Source organism: Chionomys nivalis, chromosome 10 (genome assembly GCF_950005125.1).
Source record: "Chionomys nivalis chromosome 10, mChiNiv1.1, whole genome shotgun sequence".
Classification (NCBI taxonomy): domain Eukaryota; kingdom Metazoa; phylum Chordata; class Mammalia; order Rodentia; family Cricetidae; genus Chionomys; species Chionomys nivalis.
The window spans coordinates 13,079,510-13,102,273 of NC_080095.1; the positions used below are offsets into that span (position 1 = coordinate 13,079,510).

The window sequence follows — 22,764 nt, forward strand, 5'->3', positions numbered from 1 at the left end:
TTGACCACATACTCGGTAACAAAGCAAACATCCACAGTTACAAAAAATATTAGTGACCACCTGTATCTTATCAGATCACCATGGATTAAAGCTAGAATTCAACAACAATGCTACCCCCAGAAAGCCTACAATCTCATGGAAACTGCACAGTCAACTACTGAACCATACCTGGATTGATGAAGAAATAAAGAAAGAAATTAAAGTCTACCTTGAATTCAATGAATATAAAGAAACAACATACTCAAACTTATGGGCCACTATGAAAGCAGTCCTAAGAGGAAAGTTCATAGCCCTAAGTGTCCACTTAAAAAAAAAAACAGAGAAAACACACATTGGAGACTTAACAGCCCACCAAAATGCTCTAGAAAAAAAAAAAAGAAGCAGATTCACCTAGGAGGAGTAGGAGACTGGAAATAATCAAACTGAGGGCTGGAATCAACAAAATAGAATCACAGAAAACAATTGAAAGAATTAATGAAACAAAAAGCTGATACCTGGAGAAAATCAACAAGATTGATAAACCCCTATCTAAACTAATCAAACGGCAGAGAGAGAATTTGCAAATTAATAAGATCAGAAATGAAAAGGGGGACATAACCACAGACACAGAGGAAATTCAGAGAATCATTAGATTTTACTACAAAAGCCTGTATGCCACAAAACTGGAAAATGTAAAAGAAATTGACACTTTTTTAGATGAATACAATATACCAAAGTTAAACCAGGACAAGGTGAACAACCTAAATAGACCTGTTAGTCGCAAAGAATTGGAAGCTGTTATCAAAAACCTCCCTTTCCGGTATATATTCCACACTGAGCTCCCAAGTTACTAATGAAGAGCAGAAGGAGGGAGAACATGAGCAAGGAAGTCAGGACCACGAGGGGTGCACCTACCCACTGAGACAGTGGGACTGATCTGTTGGGAGCTCACCAAGACCAGATGGACTGTGACTGAAAAAGCATGGGATAAAACCGGACTCTCTGAACATGGTGGACAATGAGAGCTGATGAGAGGCCAAGGACAATGGCACGGGGTATTGATCCTACTTCATGTTCTGGCTTTGTGGGAGCCTAGCCAGTTTGGATCTTCACCTTCCTAGACCTGGATGTAGTGGGGAGGACCTTGGACTTTCCACAGGGCAGGGAACCCTGACTGCTCTTTAGACTGGAGAGGAAGAAGAAGAGGAGTTGGGGGAGAGGGAGAGGAGCAGAAAGAGGGGGAGGGAAATGGGAGGCGGGGAGGAGGCAGAAATTTTTTTTTAATAAAAGATAAATAAAAAAAAAAAACCTCCCTTTCAAAAAAAGTCCAGGACCAGATGGATTCAATGCAGAATTCTACCAGATCTTCCAGGAAGACCTAATACCTATACGCCTTAATGTATTTCACAATATAGAAACAGAAGAGTCATTGCCAAATTCCTTTTATGAAGCTGCAGTTACTCTTATACCAAAACCACACAAAGATTCAACCAAGAAAGAGAATTACAGGCCAATCTCACTCATGAACATTGACACAAAAATCCTCAACAAAATACTGGCAAACCAAATCCAAGAACACATTACAAAAATTATCCATTATGATCAAGTAGGCTTCATCTCAGAGATGCAGTGCTGGTTCAACCTATGAAAATCTATCAATGTAATCCATCATATAAATAAACTGAAAGAAAAAAAAAACATATGATCCTTTCATTAGATGCTGAAAAAGCATTGGACAAAATTCAACATCCCTTTATGATAAAAGTCTTGGAGAGATTAGGGATAAAAGGGTCATACCTAAATATAATTAAAGCTATTTACAGCAAGCCGACAGCTAAAGTCAAATTAAATGGAGAGAAACTTAAAGCCATCCCACTAAAATCAGGAACATGCCAAGGCTGTCCACTCTCTCCATACCTCTTCAATATAGTGCTTGAAGTTTTAGCAATAGCAATAAGACAACATAGGTGATCGATGGGATTCGAATGGGAAAGGAAGGAGTTAAACTTGAGTTATTTGCAGATGATATGATAGTGTACATAAGTGTCGCCAAAAACTCCATCAAAGAACTCCTACAGCTGATAAACACCTTTAGTAATGTTGCAGGATACAAGTCAACTTAAAAAAAATCATTTGCCCTCCTATACACACAGGATAAAGAAGCAGAGAGGGAAATCAGAGAGGCATCAGCTTTTACGATAGCCAAAAACAGCATAAAATATCTTGGGGTAACTCTAACCAAGGAAGTGAAAGATCTATTTGAAAAGAACTTTAAGTCTTTGAAGAAAGAAATTGAAGAGGATACCAGAAAATGGAAGAATCTCCCTTGCTCTTGGATTGGGAGGATCAACATAGTAAAAATGGCAATTCTACCAAAGGCAATTTATAGATTCAATGCAGTCCCCATCAAGGTTCCATCAAAATTCTTCACAGATCTTGAGAGGACAATAATCAACTTTATATGGAAAAACAAAAACCCCAGGATAGCAAAAACAATCTTATATAACAAAGGAACGTATGGAGGTATTACCAACCCTGACTTCAAACTCTATTACAGAGCTACAGTAATGAAAACAGCGTGGTACTGGCATAAAAACAGAGAAGTCGACCAATGGAATCGTATAGAAGACACGGATTTTAACCCACAAACCTATGAATCTTGGGGGTGATGTGGGATGGAGGTAAGGGGAGATGGGGAGAGAAATGTGAGAAGGAGAGGATTGGGGGAACTTGGGGAAACGGGATGATCGGGGATAAAGGAAGGTTGGATAGGGGAGCAGGGAAGCACATATCTTAGTTAAGGGAGCCACCTAAGGGTTGGCAAGAGACTTGAACCTGGAGTGGCTACCAGGTGCCCACGGCAATGTCCTCAGTTAGTTCCTTGGGCAGCCGAGGATGGGGAACATGAAATGACCCTATCCTATATCCATACTGATGAATTTCTTGCATATCACCATAGAACCTTCATCTAGCGATGGATGGAGATAGAGACAGAGACCCACACTGGAGCACAGGACTGAGCTCCCAAGATCCTAATGAGGAGCAGAAGGAGGAAGAACATGAACAAGGAAGTCAGGACCACGAGGGGTGCACCCACCCACTGAGACATTCCGGCCGATCTATTGGGAGCTCACCAAGGCCAGCTGGACTGTGACTGAAAAATCATGGGATAAAACCGGACTTTCTGACAATGGCGGACAATGAGAGCTGATGAAAGGCCGCGGACAATGGCAAGGGGTTTTGATCCTACTTCATGTTCTGGCTTTGTGGGAGCCTAGTCAGTTTGGATGCTCACCTTCCTAGATCTAGATGGAGGGGGGAGGACCTTGGACTTTCATCAGGGCAGGGAACCCTTACTGCTCTTTGGACTGGAGAGGAAGGAGAAAAGGAGTGGCAGGAGGGAGAGGAGCGGGCGGAGGGGGAGGGAAATGGGAGGTGGGAAGGAGGCGGTAATTTTTTTTCAATAAAAATAAATAAATAAATAAATAAATAAATAAATAAATAAAGGACACAAATTGTGATGTCTCTAATGCCAAGTAAGACAGACATTTCCTGAGTCTTGAATGAACAGGTTGGTTTCAGCTCTGCAATTTTCTTCCCTGGTGATTTGCATTAACAAGACACAGGGAAAGACACAAGAAACTCTTTTAAATCTATGCCATGATTATCATTCAAGTCACAGGGTTCCCCATGTTTATATCTGCCTTACATTCCACTTCTTGTTATCACTTAATGTTCTCTCTCTTGTTATTACTTCAGTGAATATAACCCTCAAACCTGGTGCACACTGTTGTTTTTCATGAAGTGTTATGAAGTAGCTTATCTTCCTATAACTTACCAAAGCAACAACCATATTTAGGAACCTCAGACTGGGTACAAGCTGAGGAGAGTGAAAGAGAAAGATATAAAAGTACATGGCTAGACTGACGCAAATCAAGAGTAACAGAAACTAGTGTCCAGGTAGGGTGTTCCTAAGTGAGAAGGTGATATTGAGCCTAATAATATGGGACTCAAATCGGTACCACAGATTTCCTTACAGATAAACATGGGAAATCACATGTATGAAATGTGTGTGAGCTGCTTCCTTACAAGTTATTTCCTGAGAAGTTATAAGAATGAGACATCTTCACAGACACCAAGACAAAGAATTTTAATTAGTTCCTTAAACAGGATTTCTGATCACTAAAAGTACAATATCATTTAAATTCTCTACTGAGAGTAACAGAGATACATATATCCATTAAGAACCTGGTATTCTCCTCTGCCTGCACTGAATGAATGTGGACCTAGATAATGTAAACACTTCCATGTTTTGCTTCTAAGACCTGTACAGTATGACTTTTAATATTTCCTGTTTTGTTGGAATTGGAAATCCAGACAGCATCACAGTATTTTTTTTTTTTTTTTGGTTTTTCAAGACAGGGTTTCTCTGTGGTTTTGGAGCCTGTCCTGGAACTAGCTCTTGTAGACCAGGCTGGTCTTGAACTCACAGAGATCCGCCTGCCTCTGCCTCCCAAGTGCTGGGATTAAAGGCGTGCGCCACCACCGCCCGGCGCAGACAGCATCACAGCAATGATCCTGAGGTTCAATGTCGAGTACCTCTAAGATGCACAAAGCAAATGCCTGTGCTTGCTTTTATGCATCTGGAACCTCCCTCAATGCAAAGCAGTACTCTAGCTCAAGATGAAGTCCAAGGCCAAACTGAGAGGCCCCATCTCCTTCTGATTAGAGTCTCCAACACAGCATGGCTGTCCTGGTGCTGCTCCTCTGCCTGGTGACATTTCCAAGCTGTAAGTGCTTCAAGGTTTCAGGAAAGGGATCCAGGATTTAATATATAGATTATGTGACTGATGGCATTGTTGCTTGTCCCTAGATGCCCTGTCCAAGATACAGCTGAAGGAGTCAGGACCTGGCCTAGTGCAGCCATCACAGACCCTGTCTCTCACTTGCACTGTCTCTGGATTCTCATTAACCAGCTATGGTCTAGGCTGGATTCGCAAACCTCCAGGAAAGTGTCTGGAGTTGATGGGAAGAATATGGAGTGGTGGAAGCACAGAGTATAAATCACCTCTCCAGTCCCGAATCACCATCACCAGGGACACCTCCAAGAGCCAAGTTTTCGTAAAACTGAAAAGTGTGCAAACAGATGACACAGTCATGTATTACTGTGCCAAAAGCACAGTGAGAGAACTCCAGTGTGAGCCTGCACAGAAACCTCCATATGGAGACGCTCATGACCAGCAGGGGGCGATAGGGACCAACAGGGTCTCCCAAGACCAGTATGTTCTAGACTATGCTGCATGGGCAAATGTTTCAATATTAGAATCTGTATTTTTCTTTTCCAAACACAGATAAAGAAAAATCCTCTAGACGCATCTCTTCACTGTCGTAGTCTAATAAACCATCTATTTGTTCAAATACTATAACAAATAGCTTTTCCCCCAAGCCCTGTAAGCTAACAATCTGCTTCTTGTTATTAGATAGAATGACATAAACATTTATATAGTTTAGATACACACACATCCATACATATTCATACATTTTCTTATATATGCAGATATTTAAAGGAGTCAGCAGTTATGACACTTGTTGATGTTAGGTTCAGTTATAAGCTAGAGAACTTTAAAAGAGCTGTAATTTGTCCTCTTTGTTTTTGTACCTGTGATAGAGAAACCACAGCTTCCCTAATTTAAAGTCATTTTTTCACAACACCCTGGAGACTAAAATACCCATAGTTTCCTTCTACTCCAAAAAGGTACCATAAAAGGATAAAATTGATTATTGCTTTTAACAGATCCCATTTCATGCATTTGCACCTTGGTTAAAATTAACTTTCCCATAAGACTTATAAGCAGTGTTCCTCAGGAAACACAAATAGTTATTGTTTGGGGTCTGTCTAACTATAAAACTGACTTTATCGATATATGAAAAGAGGATATGTTCTTATTAACTGTGGTTATCTTCCATACAACTTATTTTTGGGATAATCATTCCCAACTAACTGATTAATCTTCTCACTCTACACTATCTGAACAATGATCAGACTTCCCTAAATTTACTTTTCCTAAGATGAGCTTCTTAAGTTGCACAGGGTAAGTGTTCATCTTGTGCTCTTGATGTCTGGCTATTACTGACCAGGCCCTCCATGTTCATGCAGATTGGTATGATACTTTAACTGTTGAGAACTGAGCTGCAGCAAACATAAAAGGGAAGGTTGCCGCTGCTCTTATACACATTCAGGAAGCAGCTCAGAGTTTCAGAGAGCATACTGTTCTTGCAGGGAAACAGTTTCAATTTCTGGCTCCCAAAATTTTAATTCATACCTACCTGTAAGTCTGGAGAACCCATAGTCTCTATTTGTCCCCATGAACACTACAGTACTCACACAGAAACATATACACATAATTAAAAACAAAATATTTCATTATCTCATCCACTGTTGAAAGTTAAATGAAAGTGAATACTCTACGGTTTATATGAAGCTTTGATACTTATAGAAAATTTCAAAAAGTAAAAAGTTAGGACCTTTAACTCCTCACCTTTTTGTTTCATCTAAGAGATCAGTCTCATTTTTCTTCTCAGATATAACTCATTTCTATCACTTGTCTGAAATTTGAGTCTAAGGATAGCACATAGCTCTATTGCCCTCATGAACAGCTATTTTCCTGCACTCCATCCTTTCCTTTGGTTCTTTCATCTTGGCCAATGCATGTGGGCAGAGTAGGTTGCATAAAACAAGCATCTTTGGTGAACATAAAAAATGAAAATTAAAGCCAAAAGTATAAGTTGCTTGTAACCAATAATTCAAGACCCATTTATTAAAGGAAATAAAGAAATCACAGTACTATGGGGATGGAGAGAAATGGACCCTGTGCCTTGTAAAAGGGAACACGGTACTATTATGTTACTATAAAGGAGTTCAAGAACCACAAAAATTTTGTATACAAGAACACATGCCCAATATTCTTACTTCTATGTGAGGATCTGAAGAAAATGACATTTTCAATTAAAATACATTATTGCATTTTAATGATTATTTCCATATCCCAACTGTTCTACTGTTTCTCACTGCTGGACTCTCTATAAGTGAAGCCTGGGGTGTCAAATCTCACAGAGATGCCCACAATTACTTGTGATTGTAGCTATCACATCCCTATAATTTCATTTAATTGTTTTCAGTATGGAGATTGTCCATAAATAAAAGTGAGCACAGGAGTTACATTGGTTATATTTGTGTAAATTAATTTATTGAATTAATGTGGCCATACAATATTTTGTGCAGTTAAATATCAGCATCCTGCAAAGTTTTCAAGTGAATAAACACCTATAAAAATTTTATATTCTGAGACTATAAAAAGAAAACTATTCATTGTTCCCTTGAAGCCCCTTTCATGATTGCCTTGTATGATTATTTAGTGAACATGGGGCAATTTTATTCACAATAGTTATACTCACTTAATGAGTTCGTTGCATTGCTCACTAGCCAATGGCCTTTGTTACACTTGGACAGATATTGACTGATTTTTTTTCTAATTGAAGCAGACTCTTCTATTCACTGTGTTTTCCTATAGTGGATTATTTTTCTCCAGGCTCTCACATTCATCCTCTGTCTTCAGGCATAAAGAATCTGTCTTATACAATATCTTTTTACATCCCACGGTATTGATAATAACCACAAAGCATGTATCTGTTAAATTTATTTACTAATGAATTTAAAATAAATTTAATGGATACATGGAATATAAAAATCTTCATGTTGCTATTATCCACCTGCAATACAACCCCTACATATTCCATAAGCCTGGGCAACGTAGATAACATTTCTAAATCTCTTTGCTGACACTTACCAATGGGAAATCCTGAAATCCCTTCCTACTGCCCATAACATGAAGCTCTCTGACATGAAGCCCTAAGATTTTTCATAATGTACAAAAACACATGTATTCAGAAATGTAGGATGTGGACACTGGTCCGTATTTGCAGGCTTTATCAGAGAAGACCATGCTGTAAATATTGAGCTGCAATTTGGTCAAGGTTAGGCAACAGTTCTTATGTTTTCCTGTTTCTCAGATAGTTTAGAGACATTCCTGTTTATTCACATGAGACAAATTATCCAGAAAATTTGAAATATAATGTTTGGATTCTCATTGCTAAAATATATTCTATTTCTATTAAACGGGCAAGATACAACATTTCAGACTCAGCTCCCACAAAGCCAGTACATGAAGTAGGATCAAAACCCAGTGCCATTGTCATTGGCTTCTCAGTCAGTACTCATTGTCCACCACATTCAGGGAGTCCAGTTTGATCACCTGCTCCATCAGTCCCAGTTCAGCTGGCCTTGGTGAGCTCCCATTAGATCAGCCCCAACATCTCAGTGGGTAGGTGTACCCCTCGCGGTCCTGACTTCCTTGCTCATGTTCTCCCTCCTTCTGCTCCTTATTTGGACCTTGGGAGCTCAGTCCAGTGCTCCAGTGTGGGTCTCTGTCTCTATCTCCATCCATCGCCAGATGAAGGTTCTGTGGTGATATTCTGTGGAGATATATCATCAGTATGATGGTGGAGAAAGGCCAGTTCAGGCACCCTGTCCTCTTCTGCCCAAAAACCTAGCTGAGGACATCCCCGTGGACTGAGCTCCCAAGGTCCAGGTGAAGAGCAGAAGGAGGAAGAAGATAAGCAAGGAAGTCAGGACTGCAAGAGGTTGGCCCACACACGGAGACAGGGTGCCTGATCTAATGGGAGCTCACCAAATCCAGCTGTACCAGGACTGAATGAGCATGTAGTCAAACCGAACTCTCTGAATGTGACTGCCAATGGAGGCAGACTGAGAAGACATTGATAATGGCACTAGGACCTGTTTCTACTGCTTGTACTGGCTTTTGGGTACTTTAGTCTATTTGGATGCACACCTTCCTAGGCCTGGATGAAGGAGGGATGTTGCAGGAAGTCCTTCCACTCCTCCAGCCAATAGCCACTGAGATACCAGCCCATTGGGGCTTGGTCTCTCTCCCTTTAAAAAAGCGGCCAATTCCCTCCTCGCTCTCTCTTACTTCCTGCTCTGCTTCTGGCGACTAGACTCCCTTCCTGATTGTGCAGAGGGCTGTTGTCTGGGACGGTGATCTGTAAGTTTTTTCCCCTTTAAATAAATAGCCATTATATTAATCATAATTCCAAACTAGCATGGGATTGTTTGTTACTTACACCTTCGCATTCATCTGGCGCCCAACGTTTGGTTTTACGAATCCTCCTTCTGCCGCTCGACTACCTGCCGCCAGTTCGGCCGCAGCCTGTACCTTGCGGCCTGTGCCTTGTGCATGGAGCCAGCAGTTTAACATAAATCATCACGCAGTGGCTGTTCTTGCTGCAGTTCTTTATATTTTCCCTTTAGACACCTCAGATTGACTTCAAGTCCCCACGCAGCCTATCGTTTGATTCCCCACGTGGATTTAAACTCCACAGGCCCACGTAGTCTCTGTCCGCGTTATTTGCTCTTTTCTGAGTCATTTTTAAATCTCCCTTGCAAGTGCGGCGCTTGAGTGGCGGGAACCAGAGCATGCGGTTACCGGTTGCCGAAAGCTGGAACCCCTTGGGGTGACTCTGTCACGTGGAGGCATACATGGCTTCCGGGTTACTCTTCTCTACCCCTGAATTCTGTGGCTTCCGGGTTACTCTTCTCTACCCCTGAATTCTGGGTTTATGGTTCTGTGTACAGAATTGATTCAATTACATTTACTTTGTTGATCAACTTGCACTTCCCAGTTTTTAACAAATACTAGGCAGACACTGAAACAGGACCCTTTTCATCGCGACTTGGCAACAGCGCCACCTGCTGGATAATAGGTAATATGGCAGTTTTCGTTTTCAACACAAATTTTACTGTTTTGTTTGCCAGTACAATGGGTTATTTCATGCAAGGTTTATATGACTATGGGGATAACTTAATTTACTGGTTACTAGGTTTCAATATTCTTTTGAATATTCTATCATTTAGGAAGATTATGGCACTCCTAAGAACCATACAGTCTTTACTAGAAACTCATGCAGGTCAGGAGATTCAGGATTCAAAAAAGACAATAATAAAAAGACTTGAAATGATTGAAGAAATTACTGGAGCTGGTGAACAGAGTAAGAAGGCACAAGGACAGGATACAATGCCACCACCAGCTATTAGAACTGGCTTACCCAGGGTTTTAGCAACATACCCAGTAATTCATTCTGACAAAGCGTCAAATTCTAAAGGCTCAAAGGGAGTCAGAGAAGCTAGATGGATGCCAATAGCAATGAATGATCTAAAAGAAATTAAGCAAGCTCTTGTTAATTTTGGCTTGCACTCTGCATATGTTAAGGAAATGATAAGGACTTGGGCTTCTAATGCTAGAGCTACCCCCCACAATTTCCATCAGTTAGTGTCTGCAGTTTTAGATAATGGAGCCTCCTTGATGTTTGGAATCTATTTCAGAGAAGAATCCTAACATATGGAACAGCAAGGAAGAGCAAAAGGTGTGGAAGTTTCCCAGGATCAAATTCTTAGTGCAGGAGAATATGCTGATCCACAGGTCCAAGCTCTTTATGATGATGAAGAACTGTGTCTATGTCACCAAGCAGCTTTAAATGCTTGGAATAGACTACAAGAGCCAGCAAAAGAGGTTGAATCATATACCAGAATTAGACAGGGACAGAGAGAACCCTTTATTGACTTTTTGCAAAGATTAATTAAGGCTCTGGACATAGGGGTAACAGACCCAGAAGCTAGATGACTACATCTTGAATCTCTAGCTTTTGAGAATGCAAACATAGAATGCAAAAAGATAAATGGGCCATTAAAGTCTAGATCAGCACCTATGGATGAATGGATTCAGCATACGATGAATGTTGAGACATTTAGCTATAATGATGAATCTTGGGTAGGAGAAGCGATTTCCAAAGCAATGAGGAGACATCAACCTGCCAACTGTTTTAATTGTGGTAAATTCGGACATTTGCAAAGGGATTGCAGGCAAAGAATTTCTAGGAATAATATCTCTTCTGGGAATGACAAAAATAGTAGACCTTGGCCTTCAGGCATATGTAGGAGATGCGGTAAAGGCCAACATTGGTCCAATGAATGCAGGTCAACAACAGACAGACAAGGCAACCCGATACCATCAGGAAACTCCTTGAGGGCCTCTTGCAGGCCGCCAAGCCAACAGTGGCCCAGTCATTCCCAGTCACAGAGGAGAACGTGCCTCTCCAAGAAAATTAAAAGCTCCAGTTTCTGCTGTAAAAAATATTATTGGTCTAAATGATGAATTACGCATGGAGGATGAGTCAAAAAACCCAGTAGGACAGAGTAAACATATATTTTGGCAGACTTCTATTAACGATCAAAGACCAAAACTAAGAGTCTGTATAAATGGCACTTTTATTGAAGGCTTATTAGACACAGGTGTGGATGTAAATATCATTACTCCAGAATCTTGGCATCCGAATTGGCCTCTTCAAGAGGTAGATGTTCAGTTCCTGGGAGTTGGAACACTATCTCGTGTAAAACAAAGTACAAGATGGGTTGAATGCATAGGGCCTGAAGGGAAAATAGGAAGACTAAGGCCATATATTGCCAATATTGCAATAAATTTATGGGGCCATGACCTGCTACAGCAATGGAATACCCAGATTAACAATCCTGTAGTTCCAGGAACTCATAATTCTGGGACGGAAATGATGAGGTATTATGGAAAAAGGTCACCAGTCATTCAAGCTGTACAAGAACATACAGCAAATACTAAACCTTTAGAGGTACCAACAGCCTTACCTTTAAAATGTCTAACTGAGAAGCCAATATGGATTAAACAGTGGCCTCTAGCTGAAGATAAATTACAGGCATTGGAACAGCTGGTGCAAGAGCAACTAGATGCTCGCCATATTGAAGATTCAACCAGCCCTTGGAATTCTCCTGTTTGTTGTAAAAAAGAAATCTGGTAAATGGAGAATGGTGACAGATCTAAGAGCTGTCAACAAGGTAATTCAACCTATGGGCCCATTACAATCTGGAATTCCTTTGCCTTCTCTATTACCAAAAGAATGGCCTCATAGTTATTGATTTGAAAGATTGTTTTTTTACTATACCATTACAAGAACAGGATAGAGAAAAATTCGCCTTCACAGTGCCTACTTATAATAATTCTCAGCATACTAGGAGATATCAATGGACTATCCTCCCACAGGGGATGCTCAATAGTCCTACATTGTGCCAATATTTTGTGAGTAAGCCATTGGAAATAATTTGTAAGCAATTTCCCAAGTCCATAATTTATCATTACATGGATGACATTTTGTTGTCTGATTCAAATAAAGATACTTTAGAAAGGATGTTTGAAGAAGTAAAGAAAGTCTTGCCTAAATGGGGATTACAAATTGCCCCTGAAAAGATTCAAAGAGGGAATTCTACTAATTACCTAGGTTACAGAATAGGGTTAGAGTAAATTAAAATGCAGAAGGCACAAATTAGGAGAGACCAGTTAAAGACTCTTAATGACTTCCAACGATTGTTAGGAGACATTTCCAGTCTACAACCAGCTGTTGGGATAACACCTGATCTAATAGTTCATTTAAACAAAACTTTAGATGGTGATAAAGATTTGAATAGTCCAAGAAAACTGACAGCTGAAGCAGAAAAGGAACTGACAATGATTGAGGAAATGTTACAGGAGGCACATGTGGATAGGGTGAACCCAAATCTTAGCTGCATCCTAGCCATATTGCCTTACAGAATTTCTCCAACAGGGATTCTAATGCAGAAGGAAGATATTGTTTTAGAGTGGATATTTACACCTAATAAATCAAGTAAAAAATTAAAAACTTATGTGGAAAAGGTCTCTGAATTAATTACAAAAGGTAAGCTGAGACTTCGTCAACTAGAAGGTATAGACCCAGCAGAAATTATAGTGCCTTTTACTACTGAAGAAATAAAAAAGTTATGGGAAGACTATGAACCATAGCAAAGAGCTTGAGCTATTTTTTTTGGGAGTAATTAACAGCAACTATCCCAAAAGTGGTAGACTTAACCTCATAAAGAGAACTTCTTGGATTCTTCCTAGAATTGTACATGATGCACCAATAACTGGAGCCCGTACATTCTATACTGATGCAAATAAATTGGGGGAAACAGGTTATAAGTCAGATGAATTGAGTAAGGTGGAACAAAGCCCTTATAATTCTGTCCAGAAGGCAGAATTATATGCCATTCTTATGGTGCTAAGGGATTTTAAAAAACCTCTTAATATAGTTACAGATTCACAATATGCAGAAAGAGTTATCTTGCATATTGATACTGCTGAATTTATACCAGATGACACAGAGTTGACTTCATTGTTTATCCAGGTACAAGACATAATCAAGAACAGGCCTTGTCTGATGTACATAACACACATCCGGTCCCATACAGGTCTGCCTGGTCCTCTAGCACAAGGCAACTCTGAGATTGATCAATTATTGATTGGAAGAGTGTTGCAGGCCTCAGAATTTCATAAGAAGCATCTTGTCAATGGTAAAGGACTAAAGAAAGAATTTTCTATTACATGGCAATAAGCTAAGGACATTATAAAGAGATGTCCTACTTGTTCTTTCTATAATCAAACACCATTGCCTGCAGGGAGTAACCCAAAGGGTACTAAGAGAAATGAAATCTGGCAGATGGATGTGTTCCACTTAATGGAATTTGGTAAATTAAAATATGTACACCACACCATAGACACGTAATCAGGTTTTCAATGGGCTACTGCCCTGAGCTCAGAAAAGGCTGATTCAGTAATCACACATTTATTGGAAGTTATGGCCATCATGGGTATACCTGCACAAATAAAGACAGATAACAGTCCAGCATATGTATCTAAGAAAATGAAATGCTTTTTTGATTATTATAATATAAAACATATTACAGGTATACCAAATAATCCTACAAGTCAGGCAGTTATAGAAAGATCAAATCGTACTATAAAGGACATGCTGAATAAACAGAAAGGGACTGAAAATACCCAGAAACAGATTACATAATGCTTTATTAACCTTGAATTTTCTTAGTGATAATGAGGAACAAACGGCAGCAGCAGAAAGACATTGGATAATGGAAAAGTCTGCTGAACTAAATCAACCGATTTATTTCAAAGATGTGCTGATCTCTCAACGGAAGCCACGAGATGTGCTACATTGGGGAAGGGGTTTTGCTCTTGTTTCCACAGGAGAAGAAAAATTGTGGATACCATCAAAATTAATAAAGGTTCGATTTGAAGAGGAGAAACCTCTTGGAAAGGTTTCAACTCATCCACAATGATGATATTCATACAGGTGATAAGAAAAACACATAGAATGGGGGCAGGGTTCTGTTCTTATCTCCACAGGAAAACATTCATCTTTGAAAAATTCAAGGGACCCTGGATGTTTGGATACTGATGGAAAATACCTGCCCAATAGGAACTATCAAGAACACTAAATAGGTTGTGTAAGTAAAATATATTAAACCATATTTCTAAATTTATAGAGCTGGTTTTGAAGTTGGCTCAGGCCCTCTCCAATTCCAAGCCTGTTAGTAAGAGAAAAACCCAGAGTTTCTGGAGTTTCTGTCTCATGTCAAGAGCCATGATATGGGACAGAAAGAAATATGAGTTTAGTAAACATCTTTGCTTTTCGTCATATCTATCATACTTTTCATTAAATATATCTATCATGCCTTTCATTGAATATATATATATATATATATATATGTCTATATGATTAACGTTTAAGTTTTTCACAATGAACAATGAGTTTTTCCTGAAGTGACATTTGAAGTTTCCAGGAAGAAGATGGGGCCCCACAACAACAACTCCACCTGGTTGATATTATGTCATGATACTGATAGAGCTACTACAAGACCTGTTTTGGGTACCAGCTGCACAAGACAGTTCCAACTTGATTAGCTAAAACTATGCACATCTTATACAACATTCTGGCCAGACCTGCACAAAATACTCAGAGACTATTTGCAATTTGAAAAGACATTGATCTTGAAATTTAACCATCATTTTACTTTCACAGGATCCCCCAGAAAGAATGTCACCCCCATGACAGCTGGAAGTTACTCTGGAGGATGATGTCCCCTCTCCCAGTAAAGTTTGCCCTTGGGTTTAGGGACATCATTTAGGGGTTGATTATAATTGGTATATGGTTGAAGGTTGGGGGAGGAATTTTATAAGCTCAGGGATCATGTGAAAAAAAAGGGACAATGGAATGATAGGATAATAGATTGGTACTTGTTGGTACTTGTGAGTTATTGTTTTGAGACAAATATATTGGTATCGATTCTTATATATTGATACAAAGTGAAATTATATTGACTATTGTATGCATGCATGTTATGTTTCTACCTCTGTTTAAAACATTTTTCATGTATTGACAAATATTGTATTGATATATAATGTATATATTTACCTTATTGCAGTGTACATTTCTACCTCTGACTAAGATACTTACATATTTTTTGTGTATTGATATATATTTACCATACTGCAATGTATATTTGTACATTGTTTATATTTGAAGGTCATTGTCCTCATTTGTTTCACAGTCGTTTATTGTCTTAGTCTTTAAGTTAGATAGGTATTGAGAATTATATAGATCAATAGTATTCTAAGTTTGTCATTTATAATTAGACTAATCAGATTCTTTAGATACATAGAGATTATACACAGTATAGATAGATAATCTTTATTGTCTTAGTCTTTAAGTTAGATAGGTATTGAGAATTATATAGATCAATAGTATTCTAAGTTTGTCATTTATAATTAGACTAATCAGGTTCTTTAGATACATAGAGATTATACACAGTATAGATAGATAATCTTCAACCTCTTCAAAGAGCTGTAGAAAATGGCCTTTAATCTAACTCAGAGTTTTGTGCTAGTGAGACACAATTGCTCCTGGCAATACCACTCTATTCCTGAGAGAATGTTGAGCACCAAAGACACTCCACCTGGAGCCTTTCTTCTTGGCTGAATTGGCCTTTGGGCAAAGAAATGCCCATACCTCAACCACTGACAGAAATACAGAGTATCCATGAATGGAAAAAACAGGACTGTCATATCCTGCCAAGACAGGGTAAGATAGTTTTGACACATTTCTTGCCTTTACAAATGGTATGTCAGTTATGTTAGGCCTTAGCCAAAGTTGGTTGCTTCAACGCTGCAAGCGTGACCTTGGGTGATTGCCCAGGTAGCTAGTTGTCTCTGTGATTTGTTGCATGTTTTGGAAGTTGTTTGATTGCACTTCCTAATTACTCAGGTAACATTATTTTCCTTCTCAGATCTTCGATGGGGTTGAAGACTATATAAATGTAGTTACTTTCCACTCATGACTTGGGCAAGCTATTTATTATACCAGATCTAAGCTAGTTAGAATAGGATATTTGTATTTATTGTATATAATTTCATAGTAGATTTAGAACTCTCTTACTTAACAAAAGGGGGAGGTGTTGCGGGAGGTCCTTCCGCTCCTCCAGCCAATAGCTGCTGAGATACCAGCCCATTGGGGCTTGATCTCTCTCCGTTTAAAAAAGTGGCCACTTCCCTCCTTGCTCTATCTTACTTCCTGCTCTGCTTCCGGCGACTAGACTCCCTTCCTAATTGCGCAGAGGGCTATTGTCTGGGACGGTGATCTGTAAGTTTTTTTTCCCTTTAAATAAATAACCATTATATTAATCATAATTCCAAACTAGCGTGGGATTGTTTGTGACTTATGCCTTCGCCTTCAGAGGGAGGTCTTAGACTTCCCACAGGGCAGGGTACCCTGCCCTCTCTTAAGGAGGGAAAGGGAGGGAGGAGGGTGAGTGGGGGAGTGGGAGAGGAATGGAAGGAGGAGAGGAACTGTAAATTTTTAAACGGAAAAATAAAAAATGAAGCAAAAACATAAGCATTATCTTTGGCTTTTTATAGAACCTTGACAAATACCATTTTACAACTTTCTTCAAAAGGAAATACAGATTTTCTTCAAGAGCAGCCCTAAAAAACAAAATGGTAAATATAATCATTTTGTGCAATCACTTATTCTCTTTCGTACTTACTATGACTTATAGCTGGAAATCTAATTCGTGCTTAAATAAACAATAAAAGTCATGTAAATTAAAATAAAAAACTTAAGGATGCAAAACAAGCTCATTTTTTTGCAAATAGAAATGTGTCCCCATATCAAATGCAAAGCAATAGTAAAAGTGACCAACAGTATCTCACATGCTAGACTACATGAGCCTGGGGACAGCATCATCTTAGAAATGAGGAACCTCAGAAAATACCCACATTTTCTCACCATAGGGAATGAGATATGGTAATATAATCTGTCAACTGTGATCTTGTCCAAGAGCCACATCAGGGAGAAGCCATTTCTAATCCAGAAAGTGAGAAAGATTGAGCTCCTATGTAGAACCACAGCTGTGTGGTACTTTCAATATCATACATGTACTAAGGAGACATGACAGTATTTATTAGCATGTTCTGTGTGTGCACGAACACACACACACACACACATACACAAAAGGGAACTAACTGGAGTGCAGTGAAGTCTTAACAAGGAAAATGTGAATCCAAAATTGCAATTTTGTGAGAATTTCTATAACGGTCACTATGACCTTTGATGTGTGAGATATATTCTGAGCTCTGTCTTCCCACAGAGGTCCAACTCCAGAGCCTGTTATAGCAGGAAGACATGTAAATAAGGCTTCTCAGTGCCCATTAAAACCAGCTTTTCCCTGACTCTTCAGCTCTGGCAGAGGACCCCAGATATGGATTCTCGAGTCCTCCCATTCAGGGATTATTGCCGAAAAAAGGCCACTCACCATGGTCTTCAGAAACGGCTTGTTTTTCATTATCATTAAAAGGTAATTAGTGGAAATGAGGTGCTGTGTGTTGTGTGAACATGAGAAAGAAATATTCGTTTAATATGACAGTTTTCTGACCAGCATTCTTTTTTTTTTTTTTTTTTTTTTTGCATGTCAAATGTGAGGTGAAGATTAGAAGGAATCTTGATACATCCTGGAAAGTCCCTTAAACTCACCTGTGCAGTCTCTGGATTCACATACAGTTATTATAACATGCACTAGATTCCAGGGAACAGTTGGAGTGGGTCGCATACTTTAGTAGTGGCAGTTCTTACATTAAATGCTCCAATGCCGTGAAGAATCAATTCACCATATCCAGAAACAATGCCAAAAACAGTCAGTACCTGTAAGTGAACAATCTGAAGTATGAGGCACATTAATATAGTACTGTGAGCTCAGGCACAGTGACCACAGTGTCATCAGAACCACCAGGGGGCGATGAGAGCACACAGATATTTGGGTCATGGAAGAGCCTGTTCAGAGAAGCATAAAGGTTTGGACTCTGTTTATGGGCTATTTCTTCATACCACATTCAGTGATTCTTTTTAGAGGTGCAGTGTGTCCAAATTTTTATTCAAATTTGTTTTCCTATGCTATGTGTTTGGACTTTTTATTATTTCTCTCTCTTCCTTCCTCTCTCTCTGTACCTCTATCTCAGTTCCTCTCAGTCTTTTTGTGTTGATATGTACGTGTTAATGTGTTTTTCTGCCCATGTTGACATGAGACTTTTCTATCAACCTACACCTTATTTTTTGAGGTAAAAAAAAAATTACTGTGTCTGGATATCACTAACGTACTAGACTGGTTGGATAGTGTTCCACATTGATGACACTGTCTCGACATCCCAGAGGTAGGACTCCTTGTTGACTGCCTCACCTATCTTCTTGCTTTTATAAACAACTGGGAATATAGGTCTCACTCAGGGATTCTTGTATGGTGAGAGCTGGAATTATGGAGCTACCCCCATAGCCTTTTAAGGGTAACTTTTTATAATATATGATACACTCTGATCTGACCAAATGCAAAACATCAAATATGGAAGAAGTGATTCTGTATGGGGATCATGATCAGATTCTCAAAAATCAAAGGGGACTGGAAATCATGAAGCCCTTGACTCTGGGAAGTCGCAGGATTCACCATGGTGAGAGCACTGGGATTCAAGTCAGAGCCAACAAGGAAATCAGGCCGGGTCACAGACCCAAGAACCCTAATGACCTTCACTCTCACCTTAATCCTCACAAAAATTTTGCACATCAGACACAGGAGTGGTACTGGTAATAAAATGTGTGTGAGGCTCCATAGTTGAGACTGTGAAAAGAATGCATCCAGTGACACCTCACGGAGCTTCAGTTGGTGACAGGCAGCTCCTAATCCACTCAACAGGTAACATGCCTTTGTTTTCTTCTTTAATATTTATTTGTTTTGCTTTTATACATATAGTCCCACTGCAATTAATAGGCCTAAGGAATTTTCATTTAACATGCTCATCCATTTTCTTTCCTCTAGAATCCTTCCTATGGCTTATTTACAGTGCCTCCCCAATAATCATGGTGTGAACTCCCTGTATGAAAATCAAGATGAGGTTCTTAATTTAAAGTTCAAGTATACTCACATTTGGATCCTAAAGGAACCTGGAAAATTTGTTAATTCCTCTATAACTGGAATGTTGGGATCCTATGGATGGTGTCACTATGAAAGTACAGATAAGTGTTGGAAACCAGGAAATGTTATTTTTTTCAATGAAAATGTGATTAAACCTGAAAATTAAACTAGGCATTCTCAGACTGTCTTGAAATTTTCTCACCTGTGATGATGTCATTACCATGATTGGGATGTTCTTGTGTCCTGTGAGCTCTGGGAAAATGGAAGGAAAAGGGGCTTTGATATGATATTTTCCTCTGTATGTTATGAATACCATTGGTCAATAAAGGACTGCTTTTGACCTATAGCAGAGCAGAACTCAGCTAAGCAGGGAAAACTAAAGTGAATGCTGTGATAAAGGAGGTGGAGTCAGGAAGAAGCCATGTAGCCCTGCTGGAGACAGAAGCTAGTAAATTTACCCCGTAAGCCAAGGCCATGGGGTGATACACAAATTAATAGAAATGGGTGAAATTAAGACTTAAGTGTTAACACATAAGAAGCTAGAACTAATGGTTCAAGCAGTGTTTTAAATAATATAGTTTCTCTGTGATTATTTTGGGGCTGAATAAATGAGAATCAATGGTGTAGGAGGTCCTTCTGTTTATGTGTTGTTTTCATTGGTTGAATAAAAAAAACTGCCTTTTGATAGGGCAGAACTTCGGTAGGCAGAGTAAACAGAACTGAATGCTAGGAATAAGAGCAGAGTCAGGAAAATGCCATCAATATCCTGCCTGGGATGGTCACTGGTTAGAATTTTGCTGGTAAGCCACAGTCAGGTAGCAATACACAGATTATTAGAAATGGGTTAAACAAAGATGTGAGAGTTAGCCAATAAGAGGCTAGAATAATGGGCCAGGTAGTGATTTAATTAATATAATGTCTCTGTGATTATTTCGGGTGTAAGCTAGTGGGATGTTTAGGAGGACAAGCATCCCACTCACTCCCTGTTATGAACCAACAAGTGGCCTCCTTGTTACAGGGCTGGATATTCATAAGTTCAGCCATTTGGCAGAGCATCTGGAAGTTGCAGACAGGATATAAGTCTGCTCCTACAAAGCATTTTCTTCTTCTCTGCACTGACCTTCCAGCATCAGGTCCATGCAATTCTGTGAGGACTTTGTACCTAAATAAAAGGAAGTTGAGACTTTTGACATCATGGTCAGAACAGCTCACAACCACAGCATGGTTAGTGAGTGACTCAGTAACTGGAAATGTGATCCAGCCAGGCTGATGCCTAAGACTGGCCATTATTGTTATTCTCTCTTATTTCCAATAAACCTTGGTTAATTCTTCCTAAAATCTTTGTTAATGGATATGTTCTGAGATCCACAGACCACAGTTCTTGTATGAACATAAAGTAGATACGCATCCTTAAAGGGAGGAGATTGAGGGAGCTGAGAGCACTGGATAGGAGATTCCTACACCAAAGTAAATGAAAAGAAGAGTCCAATGTTACTAAACCCCCGTGTTTCCATGAAAGGTCAAAAATGAGGCAGAATTGGCCATAAGTCCCACATTCACATCACAGACCCCATTGCTTTTCTTGACTCTGTTCCCTCTCTGCTAAATTGTGGGTGAAAGGGGTTCCAGAATGTGTGTTTGTCACAAAGGTTTACCCGGTTTGCTTCCTAGTAGTCATCCCAGTTGCCTCAGGTCCACTTTTCATATTGTCCTATTTGTAGATAGAGTAATCATTAACATATTTTCATTTCACAAAGGCTATAAAATATATATTTCACCTAATTGACTAGTCCAAGAATTTATATTGATGAGTACATATCTGTGACATGATGTTGGATTCCCCTTTGTATGTTGTGAATATATTTTATTACAATTGGTTAATAAAGAAACTATTTTGTCCTATGACATGACAGAATAGATCTAAGCAGAAAAACTGAATGCAAGGAAAAAATGGCAGAGTCAGAAAGACGCCACATAATCTGCAGAAGGAGAAAGATGGTGGAACTTTTCCAATAAGCCACAGCCTTGTGTCAATACACAGATTAATAGAAACGGGACATAAAAGTACATTCAAGATACAGTACACTCTTCTGTCTGCACAGCATGAATGTGGACTCAATGGTTTCCATCAAAGGATGACACATTGAGACTCACACTATTTCCAGTCAGGGTTTGGAAATCCAGACAGAAACAGAAAAAAAATGTCCTGAGTCAGGTCTTGTGTTCTATAACAGACAATTCAGCCTAGGTCTGAAACACCCATAACCTGATTTAAAATAACTACAAACTATGAGTTCAACACAGGGAAAAGGAAATGTTTCAATGAATGGAAATTCGAATTACTGAGATTTTATGTGCATATTCATGTGTTTTTACATGCTTGTGTATGCCACAGATAGATTCTGAGTGTCTTTATCAATTGATTTCTACCTTCTTTTTTGAGACAGGGTCTCACACTGAACCTGAAGCTCACAAGTTCAGATAGTATGGTGGAATGGCAAGTTTCTATAGAGTCTCCTGTCACTACCTCCCCAATGATGGGAATACAGTATTATCATTAAGAACTGAGAACCAAACTGAGACACTCATAATTTATCCCTGAGCCATTTCCTCTATTCCAAATTTTATCACTACACATTGTATACTTTAATAAAAATATGCAACCTATAAAACAAATATGTACATTATACATGCTAAAAGTATATTTCAGTAAGGGACATAACTACTTAAATTACATTGGCTTTTGATTCAGGAACATAATCTCTCTCTCTCTCTCTAAAGTTTACAATGATGGTTACTTTTAAGAATTAGGGATTCTGTTTGCTAACTCTGTACTTTTACTTATTTCTATGCAGATATTACATATTAAGTAAACACTTATAAGCCCACCTGAAATATACAATTATATACTTTCTAGTTATCAATATTTTAATTGGGAACAAAAATAACAAAAATAGGGGTAAATATATTTGATCAAGTAGTGTTTTAAAACATATATTCAGAATGCTAGATGGAGATAATTGACTTCTATTGGGGATATGTTGGCAGAATGGGGATTTCAATAGTTAGAAAGCAACTCTCAGTATACCACATACTACTCCATGTAAATGTGATTGTACCTCTGGTATCCAAAGAATATGTTGAAGTTCTGATTGTTACAAGACTGCATTTCACCTTAAGACATATGAATTAACATCAGGGAATCTGAAGCTCAATTATTTTGGGCTGGAATGACTGCAGAACTAAGGATGGCCTTGGAATCACCAGAGACAGGTTTGTTAAAAAGAGACTCCAGACATGTC

The 22,764-nt window shown here is 39.0% G+C and overlaps 1 gene segment (V, D, J or C); it reads left to right on the top strand.

Moving 5' to 3' along the window:
* The first annotated feature begins 4,723 nt into the window (after window positions 1–4,723).
* Window positions 4,724–5,334, top strand: LOC130882909 (Ig heavy chain V region PJ14-like). The segment is given in 2 exon segments: window positions 4,724–4,769; window positions 4,853–5,334. Coding segments are annotated over 2 exon segments (528 nt in total).
* Window positions 5,335–22,764: the final 17,430 nt, after the last annotated feature.